Source organism: Grampus griseus (genome assembly GCF_964374135.1).
Source record: "Grampus griseus genome assembly, chromosome: 11".
NCBI classification, from domain to species: Eukaryota; Metazoa; Chordata; class Mammalia; order Artiodactyla; family Delphinidae; genus Grampus; species Grampus griseus.
The window spans coordinates 98,676,845-98,703,674 of NC_139005.1; the positions used below are offsets into that span (position 1 = coordinate 98,676,845).

The 26,830-nt window shown below is 53.8% G+C and overlaps 1 protein-coding gene across 2 annotated transcripts in view; it reads left to right on the forward strand.

Annotated features, from left to right (window-relative positions):
* The window catches only part of FBLN1 (fibulin 1), a 79,106-nt gene that overhangs the window by 49,915 nt on the left and 2,361 nt on the right, over window positions 1-26,830 (forward strand). The window contains exons 15-16 of one of the 2 annotated variants that reach the window (XM_082665076.1): window positions 7,575-7,717; window positions 9,752-9,883. In XM_082665076.1, coding sequence (XP_082521202.1) covers window positions 7,575-7,717; window positions 9,752-9,883 — 275 coding nt within the window. Of the gene's footprint in view, window positions 1-27; window positions 475-7,574; window positions 7,718-9,751; window positions 9,884-26,830 lie in introns of those variants that run through there. The other variant, XM_082665077.1, reaches the window with a different exon arrangement.

The window sequence follows — 26,830 nt, forward strand, 5'->3', positions numbered from 1 at the left end:
CTTTCTCTCTGTCCACTTTTCTTGCAGCCGCTGCGAGCGCTTGCCTTGCCATGAGAATCAGGAGTGCCCCAAGCTGCCTCTGAGAATAACCTACTACCACCTCTCTTTCCCCACCAACATCCAAGTGCCCGCCGTGGTTTTCCGCATGGGCCCCTCCAGTGCCGTCCCCGGGGACAGCATGCAGCTGGCCATCACCGGCGGCAACGAGGAGGGCTTTTTCACCACCCAGAAGGTGAGCCACCACAGTGGGGTGGTGGCCCTCACCAAGCCCGTCCCCGAGCCCAGGGACTTGCTCCTGACCGTCAGGATGGAGCTCTCTCGCCACGGCACCGTCAGCTCCTTTGTGGCCAAGCTTTACATCTTTGTGTCCGCAGAGCTCTGAGCACGCGCTTTGGGCCGTGGGGGGCCCCCTCTTGTTGCTTTCCTCACCCTCCCCTCCGGGATCCGAATAAAGGTTCAGCGGACGATCCCACACAGCATGGCTGGCGTGCCTTGGTTTTATTTGGCGTGGTCGGGTGTCTCTGTGCTTGTCCCTGGTGGGGAGGGGGCAGCCGAGCAATGCCTGGGGCCCCCAAGGGTGAGCACGGAGTGTTTTCCGTGAGGGGTGCGCGCCCAGGAGCCCCCGCTGGGGGGCCTCACAGCCCACGCCGCCAGGGAGCCCAGGCCCGGAGAGAACGAGGCTCGGGTGTTTCATTTGACGTGATTCTCTCTCCTCCGCTTGTGTTTAGCCCAGAGGACGAGGTGACCAAGGCCCCCAGGGTTGATTGACCTCCGTCCCCTCTCACTTCACAGATGTGGAAACTGAGGCCCAGAGAAGGGGAGGGACTTGGCCAAGGTGACGTGGGCCATTTGTGGTAGAGCCAGGTCTACTGGCCCCAGCTTCGTTTCCTTACTGTGTCACCAGGAGCTGAGCCTTTAACCGAGGCAAAAAAGCTCTATCGTGAGACTCAAACCTCCCTTTCTGTTTATCTTGATGGGCGGCCCGAACTTGTGGAAAAACACTGAACGCAATCGCAGCATCTTGGACGCAGCCCTTACCTAAGTGAGGTCGGTTCCCTCCACTAAGGTTCTCAGCTTCGTACCAGGAAGAGGCAAAGGACAGCACGATGAATGTGCCGCTCATGGGAACCCCTAAGCCAGCGTCAGGTCCTTCATATGCGTTGCTTCCCATCCTGTGGGGTGGGTGTTTCATCCCAAGAGAGACTCAGAGGGGGCGAGCGATTTGCCCAAGATCACACAGTGGGTGTTGGAACCTCGGTTTGCTGACTACACAGCTTTGACTCTTCCACCATGATCCCAGCCCAGTCCCCAACGTGCCTCTCAAGGCCCTGCATCATTTAGTGCTAATGTCCCTTTCCAGCCTGACCTCAAATTGTTCTCCCTTCGCTCACCTCCCTGGAGCCACACTGCCCAGCTCTTTGCTGCCTCAGGCCCTTTGCACATGCTTTTGCACGCTTGGCCTGAATGTTGGTTAAACCTCAGCCTGTATGTTCCTGTCTCAGCTGGGCCTCCCTTGACATCCGTTGGTTATGTTTTTCTGTCAGTCTTTCTCATAACACTGCCTTTGTGATGCTCACCACAGTTTGCAGTTCCTATTTATCTGTTTTGCTTTTGTCTTCCCCACCATCCAGAAGGCTCCATGAAGGCAGGGACCAAGTCTGTCTCATGCAGTGTCGTGTCGCTAGCCCCCGGCAGGGCCTAGCGCACAGTAGGTGCTCTACCCCTGTCTGTTGGGGGAATGGATGACTTCCTGCCAACATTGCTTTGCATGTCTAGCATTTCTGTGGCTGCTGGCTCTGTTTTCAAGCAGAAACGTGAAGGGAAGGCAGAATGTCAAGAGGAATCAAGTAAAGGTTACTGGAGGATCCTAAGGTCCTTCCTACAAGTACATGGAAGGAAAATGGGGAAGGGGCCCACCTTGCTGTCTAGTGGAGAGGACGGGTATACAGTTAACACTATGCCCAGTGCCCTGTGACAGAGGCAGCGGTTAACTCGCCATGGGAGCACGCACATGCTCCTAGCCATTCATCTCCAAGCCCCCACTGTCTCCCAGACCCCTCTCTGAGCATCTCTGGTCTGGACTGGCTTCCAGTCTCCTATCTTCCAAGCTGAAGCCAGAGGACCTCTCCGAAGGACCAGTCTGGTTATGTCCCTCCCCTCTTTAGAAACTTCTATGATTCTTTCACTAGCAGATGAAGCCCAACTCCCTTGGAATGGCATTCGAGGCCCTGCCTACTCCAGCCTCTGCCCATCTTTTCAGCTACATCTCCCTCCCGCTCCCCGCTCTAGCTCACCCCCTTGCTTGTGTTCCAGCCACGCGGGGCTCTTGTCCTTCTCCGCATGCACTTTCTCCGGGCTTTAGCATGTACCATGCCATCCTCCTGCAAACTGCCGTTCTCCCTGAAGCCACGTCCTCAGCGAAACCTCTCCTGAAGCTGAGCTCTTCTAGCGCCGGGCGTACTCCATCAGAGCAGTTACCCTGTCGTTACTTTTTATTGTCCCCACTTCTCTGGGCCTGTTGGAAGGCAGGGATTGTATCTGTGTTCTCTACACTTTCAGAATGTCTGGCCTGTGGAAGGAGCTCAGTAAACATCCGAGTAAACATGTGGATGGATGGATGGATGGATGGGTGGGTGGATGGATGGATGGGTGGATGGATGGGTGGGTGGATGGATGGATGGATGGGTGGGTGGATGGATAGATGGATGGTTGGATGATGGATGGGTGGATAGTATTTTCAAGGTTTAGTTCAAATATCACCTCTTCTATGAAATCAGCAAGACACAGCAGGGATTCATCATGTATTCAGTTATTCTTTTATCATGGTCCAGATTATTCAGGCCACAGAAGCACTTTTCCCATAGGAGTGTTAAGATGGGGGGGGGAGAAATTATCAGGGGCCTTAGAAGCCAGAATCCCCTCTACAACATTCCCACCAGCTTTGTTTGCACTTGCCCTTGTCTGTGGAACTCCCTGCCTCTTAAGGTGGCCTGTTCCATTTCAGGACACCTCTGATGTTTCTCTGTGTGTACCTGAGAGCACATGTGGGGATGATACCTGAATTACCTGCCTGCTCACCTCCCTGCAGTTCCTTGAGGCCACTTAGCAGTATTCCTGGATCATCCTGCTGAGATCACACAGTGCAGAAGAAACCAAACAACCAAACAAACAAAAACACAAGAGTTTTAATGTCCTCCTTGCCATTTATTAGTTCTGTGACCTCGGATAAGTCATTTGCCTTTCAGAGCTTCAAGGCCCACTTCCTGGATTATTTTGAACATTACTTGAAGTTACTTACACACGAGGCAGTGTCTGGCATGTGGTAGGCAGTTAATAAGTGTTGGTTTCTCCCCTCATTGGAAGGTACTTGAGTGTTCATTTGGATCTTGATTTAAATGGGGAATAGAAGTTCAGAGGGTTTGTAGAGCTGCCATCGCTTCCGACTCCTGGACCTGCGTGTGCACTTTTTGGGGGGGGGGGGGCTGTGCCAAAAAGCACAGTGTGCTTTGTGGCTTGTGGGATCTTAGTTCCCCAACCAGGGATTGAACCTGCACCCTTGGCAGTGAAAGTGCAGATTCCTAACCACTGGACCGCCAGGGAATTCCCATGTGTGTGCCCTTCTGACTGTCACGGTACCAAATCAGGCTCCCAAGGGTAGAGGATAATAATTATGATTATCATTATTATACTGATGAAAATAATAACAACTGTGACAGCTAACACCTGGACACAGCTGTCTGTGAGCCAGGCACTGTGCCAAGCATTCAACTAACCCTCACGGAGCCTAGTGAGGAAAGTGCTGTTATGATCCTCATTTCACAATGAAGACATCGGGGAGAGAGAGGTTAAGTAACTTGCCCAGAGTCCCAATGCTGATGTAAGGTGGGCCCGGGGTTCAAACACAGGCAGCCTGGCTCTGGAGTCTGCTCTCAGAAGGGCAGCCCCATGCTGTGAAGGGGGCAGGATACCGGGATGAGTCAGTGCTCCTCAGCTTGCTACTCTAGCCTCTTCTCAGAAAGCCCTGCATACCAGCCCCATTCTAAAATTCCCAAGTGAAAAACAAAGCATTTTATTAGCTAAGGAAGGAGGCAGTGTGGTGTAGAGGAAAAAGCTGTGAAGGTTAAATGAAGTGATGTGTGCAGCTGTCCAGCAGAGACATCAATGAGGTCTGAAAAACCACTGTGAACCACGCCTCTTTCTCAAATTTCAGGAAAACTAATTTCACGTAAAAATGATCAACTCAAAATTATCCAGGTTAAATCTCATAAAAGATATTGTAGGGAAAAAGAGAATAAAGAACAGAATGATATCCTTCTGGGTAATGAAAGTACACCAGGAAGATATGCTCACAGACTAGATCAAAACTGTAGCCTATATCAAAACAAACTAAAAGGATTGAGAAAATTACCAAAAATGAAGGAAAAATGTAAGCCAGAATTAAGAAAAACCAAGAAATGAAGTAATGGAACTCAAGAAATAATTTAAAATTAAAGCAGAAAGCAATTTCAGAAATAAATACTTAGGAGAAATTGAAAAGAAGAAAAATTTTATAAATTGAAAAATGAATAACAAAAGAGATGAAAAGGCTTGAAGAGAAAGTGACAGATGTTAAAGATAGGCAAAGAAGATCCAACATACAGATAATAGAAATCTCCAAAGAACTAACCCGAAACAAGGGAGGGGAGCAATAAATACTAAAAATGATTACTCAAGAAACTTTACAGAAATTTTAAGAAAAAGATTTGAAATTCCGTATTGAAAGAACACCCAACATACCTGAAGATATTGACTCAGAGCAACCAACACCAAGACAAAGAGAAAACAAAAAAATCTCTGTGCTTTTGGGCAAAAACAGCAAGTGACTTATATGGGAAAAAATTATATTATCATCAGACTTCTTCACAGCAACACTTATGCCAGAAGGAAATGAATACTTAGGATATTCAGGAAAATGTAAGCTAAGGATTTTATACCCAACAAAACAGACTTTCCTGTACAAAGGGCACCAACTATTATCAACATGTGAAATTGTCAACATGCAAGCACTAAACATAGTTACTCATAGAACTACAACTAAATGAGTACAGTAAGAAAAAAGGGAAGTATGGGGACTTCCCTGGCGGTCTAGTTAAGACTCCGCGCTTCCACCGCAGGTGGCGCGGGTTCGATCCTTGGTCAGGGAACTAAGATCCTGCATGCCACGCGGTGTGGCAAAAAAAGAAAAAAAAAAAAGGAAAGAAACGGCTCAGACAATGTAGAAATAGCACATCTATTTAAAAATTGTAGGTAGAATAGGGAGAACATATCCAAAAAAAATTATTCTGATTAATTATGTTAGTGGTAGTAATTTTAGTATTGTTGTTCTGAGAGTACTGGGTTAAATATGAGATATACTAAATAAATAAGTATGGAATATTCTATCATCTCCTGTGTTCTTAAGAACGAGGATTTTGATATGGAAAAAAGGAGATTCCTTTGGTACATAGAAGAGATTAAGTAAAAAACTATGTGGTTCTTGTTTTGAATTGTCAGTATCAGTATGAACTCATGATGTAGTTTATCTCTAAAAATGTCCACTGAAGAAGCCTAGAAACAATGACCAGCTCAGTAGGACTGAGCAGTCCTGGTATCCAGACTGTGGTCTTGAAATACCATTTTCTACTAAAAAACAAAACAAACCCAACACTTCTTGGAGAAATAGCTGGGGCAGTAAAAGTGTAAGATGAGGCTGGACCGCCTTGTCAAGCCAGACAGCAAGAAAACCATCAGAGATTCCTAGGGCCAGGTCCAAAGGACTTGGGAGCCAACCCGATTTACCCTGTGGCCAAAGATGGGAAAACGTGAGCTCCAGTAAAGGATAATAATTGCAATAGGTTGAAATCCATCCAATAGTTTAAATCTATGAGTTCATACTGATATTTTTAAAAAGTCAACTGATAACCTCTGGATAATGATCGCTAGTTCCTTATCCTGAAAACAGGTCAACACAAAGAAAGAATCAAGCATTAATCTTGCTTTTCCTCTATGAACTATACCCCCTGGTAACCAGATAGTGTATGAGGGGAAGCATCTCTTTAGGGAAGTACTCAAACTAACAAGTGAAAAAGAAATTATCGACTCGGACCACGGCATTGTGCCATCCCCGGTGAATCAGTGGACCTGGACCCTGAGCATTAGCAGCTGCTAACGTCACAGAAAGGAGATGACCAGACACCATGTGCCTCCGATGGAAGACACACCAGCACCTGTCATTTTGCTGAAGGACCTGGGTCTGCATCCGATCAGGTGTCTGGATCCGGCTGCCAATGGGCAGGGAATGCAGAGGACAGGGGAACACGCTGGGCTGCGCCGCCAGGATGCAGTCAGCAAGTCCAGAAGCTACGGAAGCTCCATAGCTCAGATGCTTTGCTTCCCTGACAGGTAAAATGTATGGAAAATGAAGGAATGGAGAGGAAACCTCAAGGTTAAAAAGGACTTTAGAAAGATATAACAGGGACTTCCCTGGTGGTCCAGTGGGTAAGGCTCCACGCTCCCAATGCAGGGGGCCCGGGTTCGATCCCTGGTCAGGGAACTAGGTCCCTCATGCCACAACTAAGAGCCCGCATGCTGCAGCTAAGAGCCCGCATGCCGCAACAAAGATCCCACGTGCTGCAACTAAGACCTGGTGCAGCCAAATAAATAAAAAGAGAAAGATATAACAGAAATGTTTTAATGGACAAGTTTAAATGATAGTGTCTTGAGATGCACACTTACGTGACACAGATGTAAAGGAGCCCAGGTAAGTGATTGCTAGGACAGTCAGGACAGGAGTTACTCTGGGGGTGCACGAGGGGGTTGAGACGGGTCTGGGGCCCACGAAGGGCCCTCAGGTGGCAGGTGAAGCTCTCTTTCCTGACCTGGGTGCTGATTATAAAGTGGTTTGCCTTATAACACTCATTCAGTGGTACCTTTGTTTTGTGTAACTCTTGCATTTGTGTTTTATTTTATGATAAAGAGGTTTTGAAAATATCGCTAGACCTGTAACAAACTTGGGCCCCTTTTCCTTCCTCCCCGTCCATCGCGTGACATTGGAAATTTGACCGCTTTGTGCTGGGCGCCAAGCTGGGTGCTTTACATACGCTCCCTCATTTATTACCCCTGCAGCCCCCCGACCCGGGGCCCCAGGAAAGCCAGACCCTGTCTCCCTTGTTTGCTTTGGTGTCCCTGGTGCCTGACACCCAGCAGATGCTCAAAACACACTTGTTGAGCAAGTGAACGAATGAATGTGATTTGCAGTTGAAACTGAAGCTCAGTTCGTATAGTTGGCAAATAGCAAAGCTTTGCTTATCCCAGCCGGGACGGACGGAAACCGGGGCGTGTCTCGGGGGTTTGGGTTCTGGTCCAGTTTGCAGCAAGGGCAGAGAAGCATCCTCTCGGAGCAGCCGGGCTGCGGAGGCCAGTGCGGGTCTCCGACGGAGCCATCTCTGGGACAGGTGGTCCCGCCTGGCCACCTGCTTGTCCTCCCCGGACCCCGGTCTCTGTGGGAGTGCTGGTTCCACCTTTCCCATCGCTTCTTGTGCTGTGGTTCCCCTCAGGCTCCGCCAAGAGAAGACAGACACCGTCCGCTGCATCAAGTCCTGCCGCCCCAATGACGTCACCTGCGTGCTGGACCCAGTGCACACCATCTCCCACACTGTCGTGTCGCTGCCCACCTTCCGCGAGTTCACCCGCCCCGAAGGTGAGTGGCCGCTCCCACGGCGTGGAACCGGCGTAGGGGTCCCGGGGGAGGCCGTCGTCTGGAGGAGCTTCCTTGCCAGGCAGCCCCCTTGCTGGAGTTGAGAGCTTGGCCTGCAGGAGCCACTCCTTGGTTGGGGTGTGGGTTTGGGGTTTGGAATGCAGACCCCTCCCTGCCTCTGCATCTCCTCCGTGTCCCCAGACTACATGGCGGTACCGTTCCAGCCCATTCCCAGCTCTCAGTTCGGGGGTCTCTTCTTAGGGGTTACAGTTGTTCAACAAATAGCTATCAAGTGTTGATTCTGTGCCAAGCGCGGGGCTATGGGGGCCTCCAGGAGGCAGTGACTCCACTCTGGGTCCTGAGGGGTCAGTAGGAGGCAACTTAGTGAAAGTGGGGAGAACGGAGACATCTGGAGGTGAGTGCGGAGTGTAGACCTTCGAGGAACAAAGCCAAGTTTTTCTGGCTGGAGTGGTGGACGGCTTGGCAAGAGAGGGCCTGAAAGGGTGAGAGCGGGAGGCTGCACTTGGAGTTGGGGCTTCAACTCCTAGGCCTTGGGAGCCAGTAGAGGGTTGGGACTGATGCTATTTGCACACAGAAGCATCATCCTGGAGACCAAGGGGCAGATGGGCTGGTGCGGCCAGACCAGCTCCAGGGAGCCCAGCATAAAGCAGTCAGTGTGCCCTGCGCCCGGCAGCTCCTGGCCTGCAGTGTAGACCTGCCATCACAGCCCCCTTTTCACACAGGCAGTCCCAAGGCAGCGGGCTCCTGGCGCCCGGCAGAGGGCTGTGGACGGGGTGCTTCTCCGTATGCCTTGCTTCGGGGTGTGCAGCCCACGTGCCAGGGCTGGTGTGGTCTCCAGACACCGCCTCCCTCTGTGGAGGCCTTCAGGGGAGCTCGCCATGAGGATTCACTCTGTAAACGTCGACTGAGCCTCCGATGTGTCAGGCTCGGGCCAGGCTCTGGGACACAGTGATGAGAAAGAGCCCTCTGACCATCTCAGGGAAGACGGACAGTTTGCCCTGTGTTTACACGCGGCAACGGGGTCCTGGGGGGTAATGCAGGTGCACATGCCGGAGCGTGGAGCCTGGCCACGGGGGTGGGAGGGCACCAGAGGCACCCCGGGATGTGCTTGCCTGCGGGAGCCGGTGGCCCTTGCCCCGCCTGCCCACTCCTTCCTCTAGAAAAGGGGAGGCACAGAATCTTCACAGGGTGCGCGGACTTGGGTCGGAGAAAATCACTGACTGCTGTTCGCCTTATGCAGAATGACGGGTTCCACCAAACCACAAATCCTTCCCGAATCCCTAATGGCCGGTTTTGTGGCCTCCTGGCCAGTGCCGATCCATGATCTTGTTCTAGCGGGAACTGGGTGTGGTTAGAGACACCTGTCGGCGTCTCGGGCCCAGGCGGTCCAGACCTTGACCATTAGCGTTGAGAGGATCCTTGATAGGCCCTGGCGGGCTGCCTCGTTCACTTTACAGATGAGGAAACTGAGGCCCAGAGAGAGAACATTCCCCCCCCCCACGACCCGAGACAACACAGAGCGGGGGTAAATCGGGGCCTCGTGCTCCCCGCCCAGGGCAGGTTGCCGGCTTCATGTCAGGTGGCCCGGGAGACGGATACAGCCACCAAACTGCCCGGCCCGGCCTGAGAAGTGGCTTCTGACCCACATCACTGTGGGGCAGGGGACCAGCCTGCTCCCTTGCCCTTTCTGACCTCTCGCCCATATCCCGTCATCCACCCCCCTTCCCCATCTCCCCAGCGTCAGGGAGACTCCCGAATCATCACCAGTTCCTTTAGCACCGGCCCTGCTTCTGATCAGCTCCATGATCAGTCTTAGGGAAGACTCGCAGGCGCTCCAGGCCTCGGCTTCCCCGTTGATGAGAAGCGGGGACAGGCTATGATCTAGGGCCCCTGAGGGGCCCTCCACCTTCTCCATGCAGGGGGTCCCTCATGTTGGGTCGTCATTGCCTTGGGGGGCATTTCCAGGGTCCCAGGGCCCAGCGCTGCACGCTCTCCATGCCGTGCTTCTCTCTGCAGAAATCATCTTCCTCCGGGCCATCACGCCCGCGTATCCTGCCAACCACGCTGACATCATCTTCGACATAACAGACGGGAACCTCCGCGACTCCTTCGATATCATCAAGCGCTACATGGACGGCATGACCGTGGGTGAGTGGCCGGAGACGGCAGGTCCACCTAGACTCCCCCTCGTCCTCCCAGCCAGCGGCGTAGCCGAGGCCTGTTGGGAACCAGCCCGGCTCCCATCTGAGTCCCCTGGTCCTTCAGGGCTCAGATGGAACCCCCCCCACACACACACCCCAGCCAATCACAGTGTGAGGAGCATCAGGGTGGTGGAGCCGCCAGCTCTCGGGGAGACCCCTGTGGGCTCAGTCTCCCGACCTACAAAGGGTGGATTAACTAGGTCTCTGCGTCTCATGGATTTCAAACATGGATTTCAGACAAGGTCACACAGGTAAAGCACTGGTCCGGGGACGCGGCGCAGCTGCCCCATCGTGGGAGCTGATACGATCTTTATTCTTATGGTGCAACAGAGGAATAGCTAACGGGCGTCAGGGCCTGGCTTGCCTTGCAGGGTGTCCGGTCTTGTCCCCTCCCGCGTGTCATTGGGTAGGAGGACTGAAGTCGCATCAAGGTGCACGTACAGCCCCCCCCCCCACACACCCCGAGATTCAGCACCGAGGGAGGGCTGGCCGGGAGGGGGAGAAGCAGAAGCGGGTGCGTCTGAGAAGCTGTTCTCGGTGCCTCTCCTGAACTGTCACGCTTTAAAGACTTCAAATTCATGGAGAATGAAAACCATCACATCTGCCACTTTGGACGTAAATGTAGACTCGCGTTTTCAAAGCAGCTGAGCAACTGAGGGCCAGGCCTGTCCTCGCCTAGGCCTCCGTCTCCTCGTCGTGCATAGGGTGGGCAGGAGTGGGCCTCGTGGTCTCTTAGGCCCCCTGGATTTTGTGAGGTCTTGAGCGCCCACTCGGCTGGTCCTGGAGCCGAGCATTTTGGAACATGGTCTGTAGGTGGCGCTGTTGGACCTCAGAACCCCGGTCCCCTAGGCCCCAAGCCACCACCGTTGTCGAGCTGCAGCTGAAGATAGGGAATGGTTATTCCCCTGTTGCCAAAGAGCCATCTATAGCGACTTTACAAGCTCTTAAGTGGGTTTGCATGTTGTAAACATGACTGAGTCATCTGGGGGGCCCCCACCCCCGGCTCCTCCTCCGCTAGTTGGCAGCAGGAATAATTAGTTAATTACAGTTAATGGTACATTAGCTCGCACTGGGATGCCGAGGGGAGGGCGTGCAGTTTGGTCGTCAGCAGGCTTAAAACTTGCCGCTTGCGCTTCAGTCACTGCCTACCCTGGGCCTCAGTTTCCCCCATCGTTAGGTGAAGAGACACTTAAGGGACCTTCGGGCGCCTGGGGATGAGGGCAGACAGGAGGAAGTGGGGTCAACTCGCCCACAGAAGCCCACCTTGAGCCAGCCCTGTGCTTGGCGCTGGGCCTGCAGGTGTGGCTGCAACACAGCCCACCCTGGGGCAGTTCACAGCTCTCGGAACCACAGGAGTTGGAATCAGAACCTTCCGACGCACTCATTCATTCTTTGCACTTCTGCATTCTTCCCAAGCCCGCCCTGTACCAGGCCCTGGGCCCGGCCTTGTGGGTACAGAGATGGGTCAATACCACGCAGCCCCTGCCCCTAAGGGCTTTGCATTCCACCGGGGTGGGAGGAGGTGTGCGGCGCATAAACAGATCATCAAAATGCGGCGGTGGAGAGACAGTGGCAAGGGTCTCCGGCCGCGGCCTCCCTGGGGGCGGGCTCTGTACCGTGTGTGTGCCTTCACTTCCCAGCTAAAGCCTTCCTGAAGTGACCCACGCCAGGGGCTGGGCAGCCGCCAGGCCCGGAGCCGGTGCTCAGCGGCACAGTTTTCTAGCCGCATCTATACTCCAAACAGAACCAACCTGGGAGTCTCGATTTCTTGGCTACCCATCCCCTGGGGCAGAAAATCCTGGCATCTCAGAGCCTGGAGGCTCCTGGAGGCCACCTCTTCCAAATTCTTCTTTGGCAGAGGGGGCAGCAAGGGGGCTGGCCGATCTTCCCAGGATGACTCGGGGTAAGGTGGGGAACAGGACAGACCCCTGGTGTGAGAGGCAACGCCCAGGCCGCAAAGACAGAGCAGCCTCTCTCCTCACTGTGCTTCGTCACATGGGCCCCGGTCTTTGGATTCTGGTGCTGGGGGAGGGCCCAGGCTGGCCCTTGGGAATTCATCCTGCCTGTGATCCGGCCTCCTGGGTAGGCCCGGCCTCTTCAACTTCTCAGGACATTTGCTGGACGTCCCGTCGGTTGGGCCCCTGGAGTTTACCAACGCCCTCTCCCAGGTGGAGGACCAAGGCCAGAGGGGGCAGGGTCTCGCTGAGGTGGGACCCAGGCTGTGCTGGGCTCTGGTCTCTGTACCCTCCGGTCGCTGCCTTGTTTGTCTGCTTGGGGTCTCTTCCCTGGGCTTCCCTATCCCCACCTCCTTCCTGCTCCTCTAATGAACCAAATAGCTTCTGTGCCCTCCAGGAGCTTCTGGGCTCTGGGGGTAGCCACCCTGGCACACGCTGGCCCTGGACACAGGCCTGTCCACCTGCGATGGACTTGAGACCAGTCTGAGCAGCCCTGGGAACCACCGCTGGGCACGCTCACCCCCGCATCCCTGCTCGCTCACCCCCGCATCCCTGCTTGGTCCTTACAGATGCCTCAGGGGATGTGATCACCTCCCTTGGGCAAAGGAGGGAGCAGAGTAAATGACCACCTGAGACTGAGCAATGGAAAAACCACAGGGCCCGGGTTGTTTGCAGACTTGTTAACGGATGAAGGAGCGATGGCCAGAAAGGGCAGGAGGCTGGTCCTAGGCCCCCTGGTGCTGGGGGGCAGAGCAGGCCTAGAACCCAGTCTTCCCCAGACACCCAGAGTTGGAGGCTGCGGACAGCTGGTGTTGACTCGGGCAAAGTTACCGCGAGTTCGTGTCCCAGAAAATTACCCAGCGTACGAGCCGCCATTGAGTTCATTCCTCCCCCAAATAACAGAAGAAGAAGAAAGTACCCCAAGTCGATTAAGAACCGAAAAAGGCCAGACTTTCCCCTAATGTATCCTTTAAAAACCAGTTCTTCGCAGGGATAAAGGCGGCTCTGAAGCAGAGCTGAGCTGCTGTCTCTGTAAAGCCCCTTGCAGCCACCCTGTTGCATTCCTCTTTCACCAGCTGTCAATGAAAAATGAAGAATGCATCTTCGACCTGTGCGAAAATGCTCTATTAATGCCTGAGGTATTCTCCGGCCACTACAAAGCCTTCCTTATCCAGCCCCGGTTTCGTTCTTCGCTCAGCAGAATACTGGCTGTTATCGGGGGCTGCTCCAGAAGGGGTCTTTCAGGTAATAGCTCCTGAGAGATGACTCATGGGGACCCTGGCGAGATGGGCGCAGGCAGTGTAGCATCAGCCCCAGCAACTGGGGGCCACCCCTGGACTCCCCAGGCCGCTGAGTGGCAGCTGGTGTCTGAGCCTCAGCCTTCCCCAACCCCTCCCTGCTCACTACTTCTTTTTAACTATTTTTCTAAGGAGGGGAAGCAAAAGTCTGTCTATATTGAGGGTCAGCTTGGCCACAATTTCTGCTAAAACCTCCCCAAAGCCAATAGGAACTAGACAGCGCTCAGCGGAAGCTGCTTTTTAGACCCACTGGTTGATTTTGTGAACAGCCTTCCTGATCCTTGGCTGGCATCACTGTTTCTATAAGAAAAGGCTGACGTGCTGGCCCGGGGTCCCACGGGCTGCAGCTGACAAGCAGGTATGCTGTATGTTGAGTCTGTTCTGGGTTGTTCCCTGAGCTCCGCTTCCTCCGCTGGGTCCCCTGAGAAACAGAAGCGCTCCCGTCCTCAGCTCCTGGCGAGGCACCGTGGCAGCCAGTCCTGCTCCCAGTAAAGTCTGAATGAATGGCGATTGGCTGGCTCACCTCAGAGATTGCTTACCTGTATTAGGTTGAGGAGTGATATTCCCTAATCACAGACACCATTATTGTCATTAGATGAAATGATTACGTGACAGGTCCTAGCAGCACCCGGCACACAGTAGGTGTGCAGGAACTCAATGTTAATGGAACCCAAACTTTTTCCCAATGCCGATGCTGTCTGTACTGAAGCAAGATGCGGGGCCTCTAAGTTTGCCCGGTCTGTACCACCCTCGTAACGATATCCTCACTCCCCCTCCTAAAGGGAACCAAAACCTTTTGCATTTTGAAATAGCACTCTAAGTTTCATCTGTGAACATATAAGGATTATTACCCTATTTCAAGTTAAGTTTGAAAATATCAGTGGCTGGGGTGGCCCCTTTTGGGCAAAACACAGTGGAGTCTCTGCTGCCACAGAGGGAGCATGGAACTTGGGCTCAGATGTTCTGGGCATAATTCTGGCTTGATTCTCTGTTTCGAGCTGTGTGACCTCAGGCAGGTCTCGTAACCTCTCTGAGCCTCAGTTTTCTTCTCAGCAAGCTTGCCATAATACTTGCCTTGCCGGGTTATGAGGACTGGAAGGAGTTGTGTGTATTTTAACATAACTGGGTAGGTTGTTAGGGTGGTACATGAGCCACTGTGAGGAAGCCGTTTGGAGTGGGAGAGCTGGTGAGAGCTCGGGGCTCCCTGAGAGGACAGGACAGCAGGCCAGAGGGAGGCACGTGGGACGGTGCCAGGACTGTTCACCCCAAAGTGGCTCCAGCTACCTGGGAGCTATGTAATAGGCACATCTCGTGGCCTCAGCTGACCAGTCGGGCCCACCCTGAAGCAGAATGATGGAGGCTGTGCCTCCCGAGTTCTGTCATCCTTGAATTATCTTACTCATTCGACAAGAGCATCCTGGGTTCCTACTCCACGCCGAGCCCTGGGCTGGCTGCTGAGGAACAAATTTACACCCAAGCCCCAGGTCCTGCTTTCAAGAAGCTGCCTCCTGGCTTCCCTAGCATCCTGCCATCGGAATTCCTATAGCAGAGAGTGCTTGCTTTCCAGCAGTAGGCTCTGTGCCTGTTAATGTCTCAGTGGGAGAGACAAGTGGTGTGTGTCAGGGCTGCCATGTACAGTTGAATATGTTGTGCACTGAGAAACCCTAGGGGGGACCATTCGCAGCTGCTTCTATGTGCAGTGCACAACCTAGTCAGCTGTACATAGCAGCCCCAGTACAAGAGCTTGTGAGTGAAGATACCAGCCTAGGGCTTCCCTGGTGGTGCAGTGGTTGGGAGTCCGCCTGCTGATGCAGGGGACACGGGTTCGTGCCCCGGTCTGGGAGGATCCCACATGCCGCGGAGTGGCTGGGCCCGTGAGCCATGGCCGCTGAGCCTGCGCGTCCAGAGCCTGTGCTCCGCAGCGGGAGGGGCCACAGCGGTGAGAGGCCCGCGTACCGCAAAAAACAAAAAAAAGATACCAACCTAGCTGTGCCTCTGCCCCTGGCCAGGCGAGGCCTCATGCAAAGCAAAGAGCTTGTTCGCCTGGCCATCTGGCTTCAAGTTACCCTCAGTGGTCCCAGCTACCAGGGCCCAGATCGCCTCTGCAAAATCATTACCTCTTAAGGGGTTAAACATGCGCTGCTGACCCCATCCGGCAGCCTGATTCGGAAAGCTTGGCCTGGGATCAGTACACATTACGAATGAGATTCAGAAATTCCACCTAAAAACAACAGCGCAGCCATCCCTGCCAGTGATGAGTGATCCGCCCTGTCCCGGCTTTCACGGCAAATCCCAGGGATTAGGCGCTTTCTCTTCTCCGGGAGGCACAGCCCCGTCACCGGGGGGTGGGGGGTGGGGGGCCACACCCTGGCCAACAGCCAAGTTGTTTCCCGGGTGACAGCGCAGGGACGGGCCTCGGCCCGACTTCACCTGGAGGCTGGCCGTGCGGGGAGGGCAGGAGGGGGTCTCTCAGAGGAGCGAGATGGGGCGCGAGAGGGGGACAGACTTTGACACTTTTTGTGCTTCTTGCACTGGGACCCCGCGGAGCAGAGATAGGTTCGTAGGCGTCAGGCCCAGCGCCGTCCTGACTCGTAGAAATGCAGCTATTCCCCCTGCAAGCCCTGTGAGGAGGGCTTCTGACACCGTTTCACAGGTGCAGAAGCTCTCAGAGGCCACCCCCCAGGCAGCCCCCTGGCTCGGGCAGGACTCTCAGGGCTCAGAGGGGTCCACTGGGGCACAGCCCTGCTTTTGAGCCCCCCACCCCGAGGGGGGCACACAGGGGCCACAGGGCTCCTCGCTGGACACCTGCCCGCTCCTGCCCCTGGACCCATGCGTCACATGGGCTGCTTCTCACACCTGCCTCCGACGTCTTCACCTGGCTGTGAGGTCCCGCGAGCCTGGCCAGAGCATCTTCCTCTCTTAGCAGAGCACTTCCGCGTCACGGGGGAATGTGCGGCAGCTACTCTGTTCCTGAAGCTGGAAGCCAGGGACCCTCTGCTCTCCCCCCCCGCCCCCCCCACAGCCAGTAGCTGCTGGTTCTGTCAGGTTTTAAACCCCAGCTTTCACGTCCAAACCTGCTGCCTGGCTGGAGAGACGTCCTCAGCCTCAGCCTGCTTTTCTCCTCCCGAGCGTCCAGCGCTCTCATCCCTTCCTTTCCCCTCCACTCTACTCCAGCCACCCCAGCCCGTGCCCCAGACCCCAGACATTTTATGGCCTCTCTCTTCTCCTGAACTTTAGCCATAGCATCCACCTGCTTCTCCTCTTGGTAAGCTCCTATTCATCCCTCAAAGCCCAAGTCAGCCATCACCTCCTCTCACATGCCCTCCATGCCCCCCACAGGCAGAGTGTGCAGCTCCTTCCTTTGTGCTCCCAGGGCACCCTGGATGAGCTTCTTATAGGACTCCTGTCATACTCATTCTTCTAGCAAATAAGGTGTGTGTCCAATGGGTGCAGACCCTGCTCCAGGGGATGTAGCAATGACCAAGACAGACAGACATGAATCCTTACCTCATACATGTTTTATTCCAGAGGGTAGCAGCAGACAAGAAACAAGTACAGTCTCCACACTGTCAGGCGGTGGCGAGTGTTATGCAGAGGCAGGAGAGGAGGGGGGCAGCGTGTGGGGAGCAGCAACTGTACATCTGGTGGTGGAGACATTCGCCTAAGACTCGAGGAGCTGAGGAAATGAACCATGAGGAGATCTGGAGGAAGAGGTCCAGGCAGCAGGAACAGCAGGTGCAAAGTTCCTGAGGCAGCGGCGAGCCTGGCGTGTTTGAATCACGGCAAGGAGGCTGCAGCTAGAGCAGAGGCACGGTCTTGAGGCTGTCGGAACGGCTCTGGCTTTTCTGCTGAGAGAGGTGGGAGCCACATGAGGGTGTCGGGACGAGGAGGGAGATGACCTAATATTATAAAGGCTCCCTCTGGGCTCCGGGGTGAGGCTGGGCTCAGGAAGACACTGCGGCTAGCTCAGTGATCCAGGCTGGAGATGACGGTAGTTTTGACCGCGTGGCCCCGGCAGGAGGGGCGAACAGTAGACTGATACCAGATGTGCTGGGAGGTGGTGCCAGGCTTTGCAGACAAATTAGGTGCCGAGGCAGGGATGACCCCTTGGATTTCACCTAAAGAACAAGGAGACTAGGGTTGTCATCAGGTGAGCCAGGGGAGCTGTGACATGGCAGCTTTGCGGAGGTCAGAAGTTCCCTTCGACATTAAGATTGAGGGGCTTGTTGCACACCCGTGGCCGTGCGGGGTAGAATAAGTGAGTCTGGCAGGTGTTAGCACGTGGTAGTTGGAGCCCCAAGGCCAGACAAGCTTGCCAAGGAGTTGAGTGTAGACAGAGGAGGCCAGAGACCAGGCGCTGCAGCCTCCTGTGCTCAGAGGTCGGGGAGATCAGGAGAGGAGGCCAGCCTGGAGGAGGAGGCCTTTCCAGGAGGAGGCGCAGTGAGCCGTGTCAACGATGGTGAGTCTGGTCAGATGAGGACCAAGGATTCCCCATCGGATTCAGTATCGCCCCAGCTGACGGTGACCTTGACAAGGCTGTCTCAGTGCAGCGGGGTCAAGGGGAGAGACACCGGAGTGGGAGTGCTAGAGGTGGCTCTGGGGACTCCTTCTAGAAGATCTGCCGTGCGTGGGAGCAGAGAAATGCTGGTGCCAGCAGGAAGGGTGTGGTGGGCATGACATTGTGAGTTTCTGCTTGACTCTTCTCTTCCACCGATTGTGAATTCCTAGAGGCAAGAGCCTACGAGGGGATCATTTGTGCCATGCCCCCATCACCCTGTTTGTCTTTCTTTCTTGCACACGCACGCATGCACACACACAACACACCCACTAGGAGGTAACCCGGGCCCGGCACCCAGCAGGCTGCAGGGTCACACTCGCCTGCTCACTTCCAGAGTAACCAAGGGGTTAAAGTGAGTCCAGAGCAGCCTCTTAGCATTTCCCGAGGTTCTCCTGGGGATCGGCTGCGTCCAGAATGATTTGTGACCCTCTTACTGCTGCTGTTATGCACCTTTTGAAAAGCCTTTGATATCACCGGCACATTCATAAATTATTCTTTTTTTTAAGAAAATGAAGTGTTTTCAGTCAAACAGCAGTAGAGGCATGTTGTGCAAAATGAGAAAAAAAGAGTCTGACGATGATATGAATCTTCCGACGGCCTCACCTGACAACCATATATACACAGAGGACCCAGACACCCACCGTCAACCACTGTCATGGAGAATGCTTCCTGTGGCCTCGGAGTTGGGTGTTTCCAGATGGAACGTCCAATCCGTGCCTGCGGCTTGAGGACCCCAAGTATTGGGTCCCGATTATCACAGTTTTGTCTTAACAGCAAGCCCTCCTCGGCCCCTGCCATGTGCCAGGCACTCTTCCAGCATGTTGTACACACGTATTGTGTCACTTAAGCCTGTGGGTGATGGCCCCATTCTCCAGGTGAGGAAACTGAGGCACGGAGGGAGTTCCAGGCTCAGGGGGCGTGACTGAGGCATGCACACAGCGTGTTGGGACTCGGTGTGGGGTTACTGCTGCCGTGCCCGTCCTCTGTGACCTTGAACCAGCAGGCAGAGTCCTCCTCTTTGAGGTCTACCCCAGTCCTGAAATTTCTCTGCATCCCTGGTAGCCGTGAACACAGTACACAGAGTCACTGCATAACAAGTGTTCAGTTACTGGCTGGTCAAATGATTCTCTTTCTGAGGATCCGGTGCCGGAAGAGCCTCTGTGGAGCCTTGGCCAGGGATAAAGGGAACTGAAGGCTTGGGTGTTTCGGGCTGCCGCCCTGCCAGCAGGAAGCCCTCTGTGTCCTGAATGGGCTCATTCTTAGTGCCTCTTGGGAAGGAAAGGAGAAAAAGGGATGGTTCTCCCCAAACCTCAGCATGTCCCCTCCTTCTGAGGTCTGGCAGTGACCCCATCACTCCAGGAAAGGGTCTCAGCTCCTCGGGGCCACCAAGCCACTGCCCACCTGCTGGCCTCCTTGCTCGCCCCTCCCTCCTAATTCTCACCCACTTGGGAAACTGAGAGCAGAAATCCTCCACCTGAGCCCCTCCCCGAGGCCTGTTTCTGTCCTTCAGAATCGAGCTCCAGGTCAAAGTCCTTGGTGACGCGCGCACGGGCGCCGTCGCGGGTCCCAGCGGAGCGCTTCCCTTTAGCGCTGCCGAAGCAGCTTTGCTGACCTTTACCGGCCTCTACGCCCCGTCATCTGTGTCTGCCTCCCCGGGGGCCCAGAGCTCCGTGAGGACGCAGACCGGCGCTGCTCTCACTGTCTGTAACCCCAGCACCCGCGCAGCCCGGCAGCAGGGGGGGCTCGGGGCCCCCAGGCTGCACTCACCAGCCAGGCGGGCCTCTTAATCCCTCGGGGCCTAATCGCCTCTGGAGAAGGAGGTAGCACAGCCTCAATGCCTGCAAAGCAGAGGGGGGACCCGTCTCTCTGCAGTCTAAGTCAGGCCGAGCTGGCCAGACCCCTGCTCTTCCTGCCCTCTCGTGGCTTTTGCTCATCTTGGGGGTCTGCGAGGGGTCTGGCGTGGCCGGGGTACGGCCAGTGCTGAGAAACCAGGCTGGACAGGGAGGCGGGGCCTAATCAAGGGGCGCCTCACCTGCTGTGGGCCAGGGGCTGGGCGGCCGGTCGAGAAGAGTTCTGGCCTTGGGGCAAGAGGCCTGTGGACTCCAAGTGCCAGGCCCAGGGGCCTGGGGGAAGGGCATCGGGTTTGGGGGAAGGTGGGGAGTTCCAGTTGCCCATCTGGGGGCATCTGGAGAGATGTGAGTGAGCTGATGAGCTTGGGACTGGGCCAGGGAGGGACCCCAGCGGGCACGTGGGTAGGGGCTGATCCAGGCGGGGAGACACACAGAGGAAGAGGAAAGGGTTTCTCACCCTTCCCATCACAGTCACAGTTTTGGCCAAGTTGGTAAAAGCAAGTGCATCAGACGGTAAATCCCTTCTGGAAAACTGCCCAGGCCTCCTCTTCCTCTGGCGAGGGCATGTGGCTTGGTGGAAAGGGCAGCAGGCAGGGATCTGGGTTCGGGACCTGCTTTGCTGTTGCTGGTACCCTGAGGTTCAGAACTCACTTCACCACCGGAACCTCCTTTGCTCTTCCTGGAACCTCGGACCACGAGGCCCCAACGAGTGTAGCTGAGATGAGGGAGAGGAGATAGTGGATGGGGGTGGGGACCATACCGACCACGCGCCCTGGAAATGTTTGGACCCGCGTCCCGGAAGGAGTCTGAAAAGTTCAGGGCGGAGCTGACATTTCTTCTATTTCTCCTCTGGGGAAACGTGGAGCCTGGGGGTTGACTCTCAGTTGCTTACAGCTGTCCAGACTGTCCGGTTTAGCTCACAGGAGACCCGTGGAGAAAGCGCATTTGTCATAAGCAAGAAATCGGGAGGATAAGTTCTGCTGAGGCACGTTGGGTGCCATTTGGTATTTGAATATGTGGCCCAGACACCTGTCCCCCTCCTTCTAAGCTCCTACCTGAGCGTTTTTCAGGGCAAGAAGAGAAGACAGGGTGTCAGGAACTCCATTCCTTCCCTGCCAGTGAGTGATGTGATTACCCTCTAGTTCCTTTCTGCCATTTTTGCCCTATAGCGATGACTCAGCAGTAAAGTTTCCTCCATACCACGTCACACCGTGAGGAGAGAGCAGATGCCGTGGGGCGGAGAGAGCTGGGCTCGGGGTCAGTCCTGGCCGGATGGACGCCGTGCCCTGAGGGCTGTGTGATCCGGGACATACAGCCCCCAGAACCTCATTCTCGTCCCCAGTGGAAGGAAGGCGATGATTCTTCCCCACTAGCAGCGTGGGGAGAACAGGATGGAGCAGTGGACACGTGGGGCCCCTCCGTTTCTGTTTCCCTCCCCTGCTGTGGACCTCCTTCCAAGCCCATCAGTACTCTAGACTGTTTGCTTTAGAAGTAGGGACCGCATTTCCTCGTGTTCCTGATTTTTCCTCTTTGCCTTTGGTCTGTGCTGTTAATGCTAGCCTGCAGAGACGTTATTCCTATCAAGGCAGATTTCCCGAGATCTGGGTGATGGTTTGCTCCTTTCCAGTCGCCCATCGTGTTAGTGTTTGGCGAGACCACCTGGGCCTCCTGAGCTCCTGGGTTCCAGCACCTTGTCCACACAGGCCCACTCGTCACCTTCCCCCTGCTCGTGGCTCTGTGTGGTGGCCACCAGGGCCAGACAGTGAGACCTGGCTGTCACGTGTCGCCTTCCTCCTGCCATGCGGTCAACGCCTGAAAAGCCAGTGACTTTTGACTATTGTTCATTTCTTTCCGACACTTTCATTTCTGGGTGGTAACTTTCAACTTTATAAATTGTGCTTAGCACTTTGATCTTTAGTTCATTCATTCATTTAGCAATTCATGTACCGAGTGCCTCCTGTGTGTCCGGTCCATAGTAGAACCAAGGACCTACTATGTTCAAGAACGAGAGATACAAGCGTGACCAGGAAAGACAGTGCCATTGGCCTCTGGCCTCACACTGCAGTGGGGAGACTGTGATAACCAAGAAGAAAAATGACTCTATAACCTGATTTCAGGTAGTGATCACTTCTTATTCTTTTATGATGTGGACATGTGGCTTTCTTTTTTTTTTAATAAATTTATTTATTGGCTGCTTTGGGTCTTCGTTGCTGCACGCAGGCTTTCTCTAGTTGTGGCGAGCGGGGGCTACTCTTCGTTGTGGTGCGCGGGCTTCTCATTGTGGTGGCTTCTCTTGTTGCAGAGCACGGGCTCTAGGTGCGGGGCTTCAGTAGTCGTGGCACGCGGGCTCCAGTAGTCGTGGCTCACGGGCTCTAGAGCGCAGGCTCAGTAGTTGTGGTGCACGGGCTTAGTTGCTCCGCGGCACGTGGGATCCTCCCGGACCAGGGCTCCAACCCGTGTCCCCTGCATTGGCAGGTGGATTCTTAACCACTGCACCACCAGGGAAGTCCTGACATGTGGCTTTCTTCCCTCTTCCTTTTCTAACTGGAATCTCTGTCTTTTGAAAAGCACAATTTCCACTGGCATGAGATATCATGCAGTCTCTAGATTGATCATCCTTTTTGTCAAGATACTCTTTGACAACTCTGTTCACGCCATTTCACTTGGTCGGTTGTAGAATCACAGGACTTGGGAGTTGGAGGCTGAACTTCAGAAAGACGGTGACTCGTACAAGGTCACACGGCTGGTCGCTAAGGAACCAGCATAGGAACCTAAGCTGTGACTCCAGGTCTCTTTATAGATCAGTGTCTCATGCTGGTGAGACACTCCGTGGCTGGTCTTCCTCCTTATAAACAACGGGGAGACAATCAGTTGCAACCTCAGTCAAGCAGCAGAAGCTTGGCGATGGCTTCAGGGGCCTGGAATCCAGACCACAGTCCCCGAGAGGTGACGGAGGTCTCCCACTGGACTCTCGTGCTCCGTGTTCAGGCTTCTGCATCCCCCGCACATCGGCTGCAATTTACAAAGCAGAGACGAGACATGAAGATGAAGTGCCTGAGGGGACCTACATTTTTCAAAGGGAAAAAAAGGCTTAATTATATCTTTAAGAGGCACAGACACGCCGAGGAATACCAGCAGTGTCTGAGACCCGAAGCAGAAATGCCAAGGATGAGGATTTGGAAGATTAACACAGTTGAACTCAGCATCATGGCCTTTTTTTTTTCCTGGGGCTCTTGAAAGGTAGGGAGGTAAATACTCCAGCAGGTAAGATGGACAAGGCAGGCGTGATGGAAAGGCAGCTCTCCCTTTGTCCTGCATTTTGCTGCTGGGATGGTCATTGCACGTAAAGCTGCTCTCACTCGGAGCCTTCAGTGGCCCCCTTTCCTTCAGGACGGTTTTGAGGGGCCCTCAAGGACTGGTGTCCCTTCTTTCCTCTCTCCTTCTCTTTTCTCTCTCCTTCTTTCTTCCTCTGCCTTCATTTCACTCAGTAACCTTAATGGTGCTCCTGCTGTGTCCTGCCCCAGGCCCTGGGCTGGGGACAGTGAGACAGAGACGAGTATGATGCAGACCCTGCCTGGGAAGGGGGAGCCAGCTGTGAATATTCCCTGCACTGGGCAGATGCAGGGCTACAGCCGAGGGAGACACAGAGTGGGGCTGCGGAGGCTTCAGGAAAGAGGACACAGGCAGTCTAGCTGGTCCCCGGTGCCTGGCACATAGCAGATGCCAGCTATATCTCTGTAGAATCGAGTGGACGATGGAATCGGACCCCTGGTGGAGGTCCAGTTTCTAATGTTTGTGATGCCACATATGGGCAGCAAGGGTTTCTCTTCTTCCCTCTCTTGTTTCCCTGCACTGGGAACGTTGTTGGTAGTTCTGAAAGAACACTGGTCTAGAATCGGCGTTGGGGAGGAAGTCAGGAAACTGCTGACCTGGGTTCTGGGTTCTGTGAGCCTGACGAGGTGTGAGGTCCCTGGAGAAGCCCTTTACCACCTTCTCAGCCTCATCCATCTATCTTCCCCAAGATTAACACTGTTCCCAGAGCTGACCCGAACCTTCACACTTTTGGCCTTTGCACATGTCATACTAGCCTCCTTAGCTCCTACTTACTCTTCAAAATCTGATTTGAAGTCAGCTCCTCTGTAGAATCTTCCTTAAACCTCCCCCGTGCAGAATGGCCCCTATTGAATGGATGGGTGGGTGGATGGATGATGGATGGATGGATGGATGGATGGGTGGGTGGATGGATGGGTGGATGGATGGATGGATGGATGGATGGGTGGGTGGATGGGTGGATGGATGGATGGATGGGTGGATGGATGGATGGATGGATGGATGGGTGGATGGATGGATGGATAGGTGGATGATGGATGGATGGATGGATGGATGGATGGATGGATGGATGGGTGGGTGGATGGATGGATGGATGGGTGGATGATGGATGGATGGATGGATGGATGGGTGGGTGGGTGGATGATGGATGGATGGATGGGCGGATGGATGGATGGGTAGGAAAGCTGTGAAGAAAGAAGTGATATCAAGAGAAAGTCTAGGTTCAGTGAAGATGAAGACAAGGAGGTGGAACTCAGGCTTGAAGTAACCTGGGAATGAAGGGAGCGTGTTCACCCAATCAGAGCCCCCAGGAGGTGTGGCTAGGCTGAAGAAGAAGTGGTCAGGTCTACTGAGTGGGCGTGGGTAGCCTGGGAAACTAGGGCTGACTAAGGTTATAGATAGAGTTGGAGATTCAATGTGGACCTCAGGGCGGAGGAGAGGGACAGAGAAGCTGATTCTGGAGGAGTGGTAAGGGAGGCACATTCCTCAGCACCTGTTGTGTACACTCCTACGACGATTTCTTTAACCCTTGCGGCACACCTATTTCTTCCACCTTAATCATCTTTTTTGTTAAATGCAAAGATCCTGAGAAAATCCAGGCCCTGAATGTGCCCTGAATCTGAAATTCAGCCCCTTCAACACCCTTTTCATTAGAACAGCCCTTTGCTTCCTTCAGTGTTTCATTTGTCTCTTAGCTGTTTACAGTTGGAACAACCAGCCGACAGCGTGCAGTTCTGGTCTTCGGCCATCGTAGAAACTAAACCTCGTGAAGTGCCCTAACACGACATGTTTGGGTACATTTTCTACATGTTCAGAGTTTTCCTTTCTCATAAATTTTTAAGCCAATCCAATAAAAATATTCAACTCTTGCCATATTGTTCAACCATGTAAGAATTCAGCTCTATTTTAACTGAAAATCAGATCACATTTGAACGTTGGGAAGCTTTGTGACATCCAGCAGTCCCTTCTGAGGGAGAAGCGGCAGGATGGCCTTGGGATGGTTTTGTTTATGATTCTGAAGTTGGCTATTGTTTTTCGTTTTCTGGCCGCGCCGTGTGGCGCATGGGATCTTAGTTCCCCAACCAGGGATCAAACCCGCGCCCTTGGCAATGGAAGCCAGAGTCCTAACCACTGGACTGCCGGGGAAGTCCCTGAAGCTTGCTGTATTTAATCCTTGTTTCACAGGAGAGGAAATGAGGACTCAGAAAGGTTGGATAACTAACCTGGGGTCATGCTACTGACCGAGGTCGGTTGGACTCCAACCCTTTGTCCTGAAGAACTGCAGTCTTATAATCCAGCTAGAATGACCCTGTCCTCGAGCCCAGCTCCCTGCATCAGCACCTTCTCTTTCCTCTCCGTCCCCAGGCTGAGCCCACCAAGGACAGCCCCTCATGTTCTCTATACTAGCTCCTTAGGCCGGTGCCCGGCACACACAGGTGGGCCCAGAAACTTCTGTGGGTCTGAACTGTTGATGCTACCAGAGCTCCCACACGCAGCCAGGAATCTTCATTTAAATGTGCGTGTGTGTGATGTAATTATTTTGTAATATTTACATTTTATATATACATTTATAATAATACATATTTATATATTAATATATAAACTGTATTTTATATAATAGTAATATAAATTATATAAACATCTATATAAAATATATGGATACATGCAAAAGATTATATAACTATAAAATAAATACTATACATTGTAATAGTATTTATATATAAATTAGATTTTGATCTATTTTAAATAAGCTCACTTATATTTTTATATATGGTTATAATATATATTTTGTATTTATAATAATCAAACTATATTTCTATATCATATATTACTTATATGATATTTAATATAATAATAATATATAGAAATAAATATATATCGGATCATAGCTTGCAGAAGCGTTCCCTCCACCTCCGTTGCTCTCTGTCCTAAAATAGTTGTCAGGCTCGCGCAGCCTCTCACCCCTCTCCTTCAAGCCCCCCGAGCCCCTCTGAGCACCGCCCCTGGGATGGATGCCGTCGGCAGGTAACCCAGGCCACTGAGGCTGGTGGGTGCCCGTGGTGGTCTCAGGCCTGGGGAGAGAAGAGGGTGACACTGATGGGGCTACTGAGGAGGCAGGAGAGCTTGGGGCCGCGCCCCCCACAGGGGCCACGCTGACCCAGGTCCAGCCAGTGCCCAGGGAAGGGCAAGTGGGAGTGGCCCGGTCATACTGAGGGTGGTGACAAGCCCGCATCTTTAGCCGGGAGCTGAAGATGTTCATGGGCGTTCAAACAGGACAGAGCTGCCATGTCATCACCAAGTAGGGGCAGAGAAAGGGTGCTGACAGCCCGCAGAAGCCTGTGCTTATCTCTCCATCAGAGCTAAAGCCCTTGTTTGCTTAGAATAGCTTGGAATTCCGCCCTGCTGCTGGGCATTTCACTTTTGAAACTCAAGCTCAGGGAGTGAAAGGGGGGATGGCGTGCCCAAATTCCCCTTCTGAGCATGAACTTGGTGGTCCTGACTGGGAACTGGCCGCTGGTGCAGAAGGCCTTAGGGACACTTCGGTCTCCCTGGAGCCTTCGCTCCTCGCGGGACGGATGTCAGGGGCCTGACTGCTCTGCCCCATGTGCACATCTCCCAGGTCTGTGGCAGGGCTGTTTGTAGAGACCAGCTTGGAATCGGTGGTTGGATGCAGCAAACAGTCAGTGGCTCTTTCTCAGCCTGTGGTTGAGGAGCTGCAGGCTCCAGGGTGTTCTTGGCGGGCATCCCTGCAGTGGTATACGGGCACTGAGTGCTCTTTCCCACCCTGCCTTGTGTGACGTCATGTTGGTGGCTTGAGATCGGCCATGGAGATTGTCATGTGGCACAAGTAGAGGGCCGGCCGCTCCAGCACACCCCTGCGCCACGTGACTTTGGGGAAGTCCT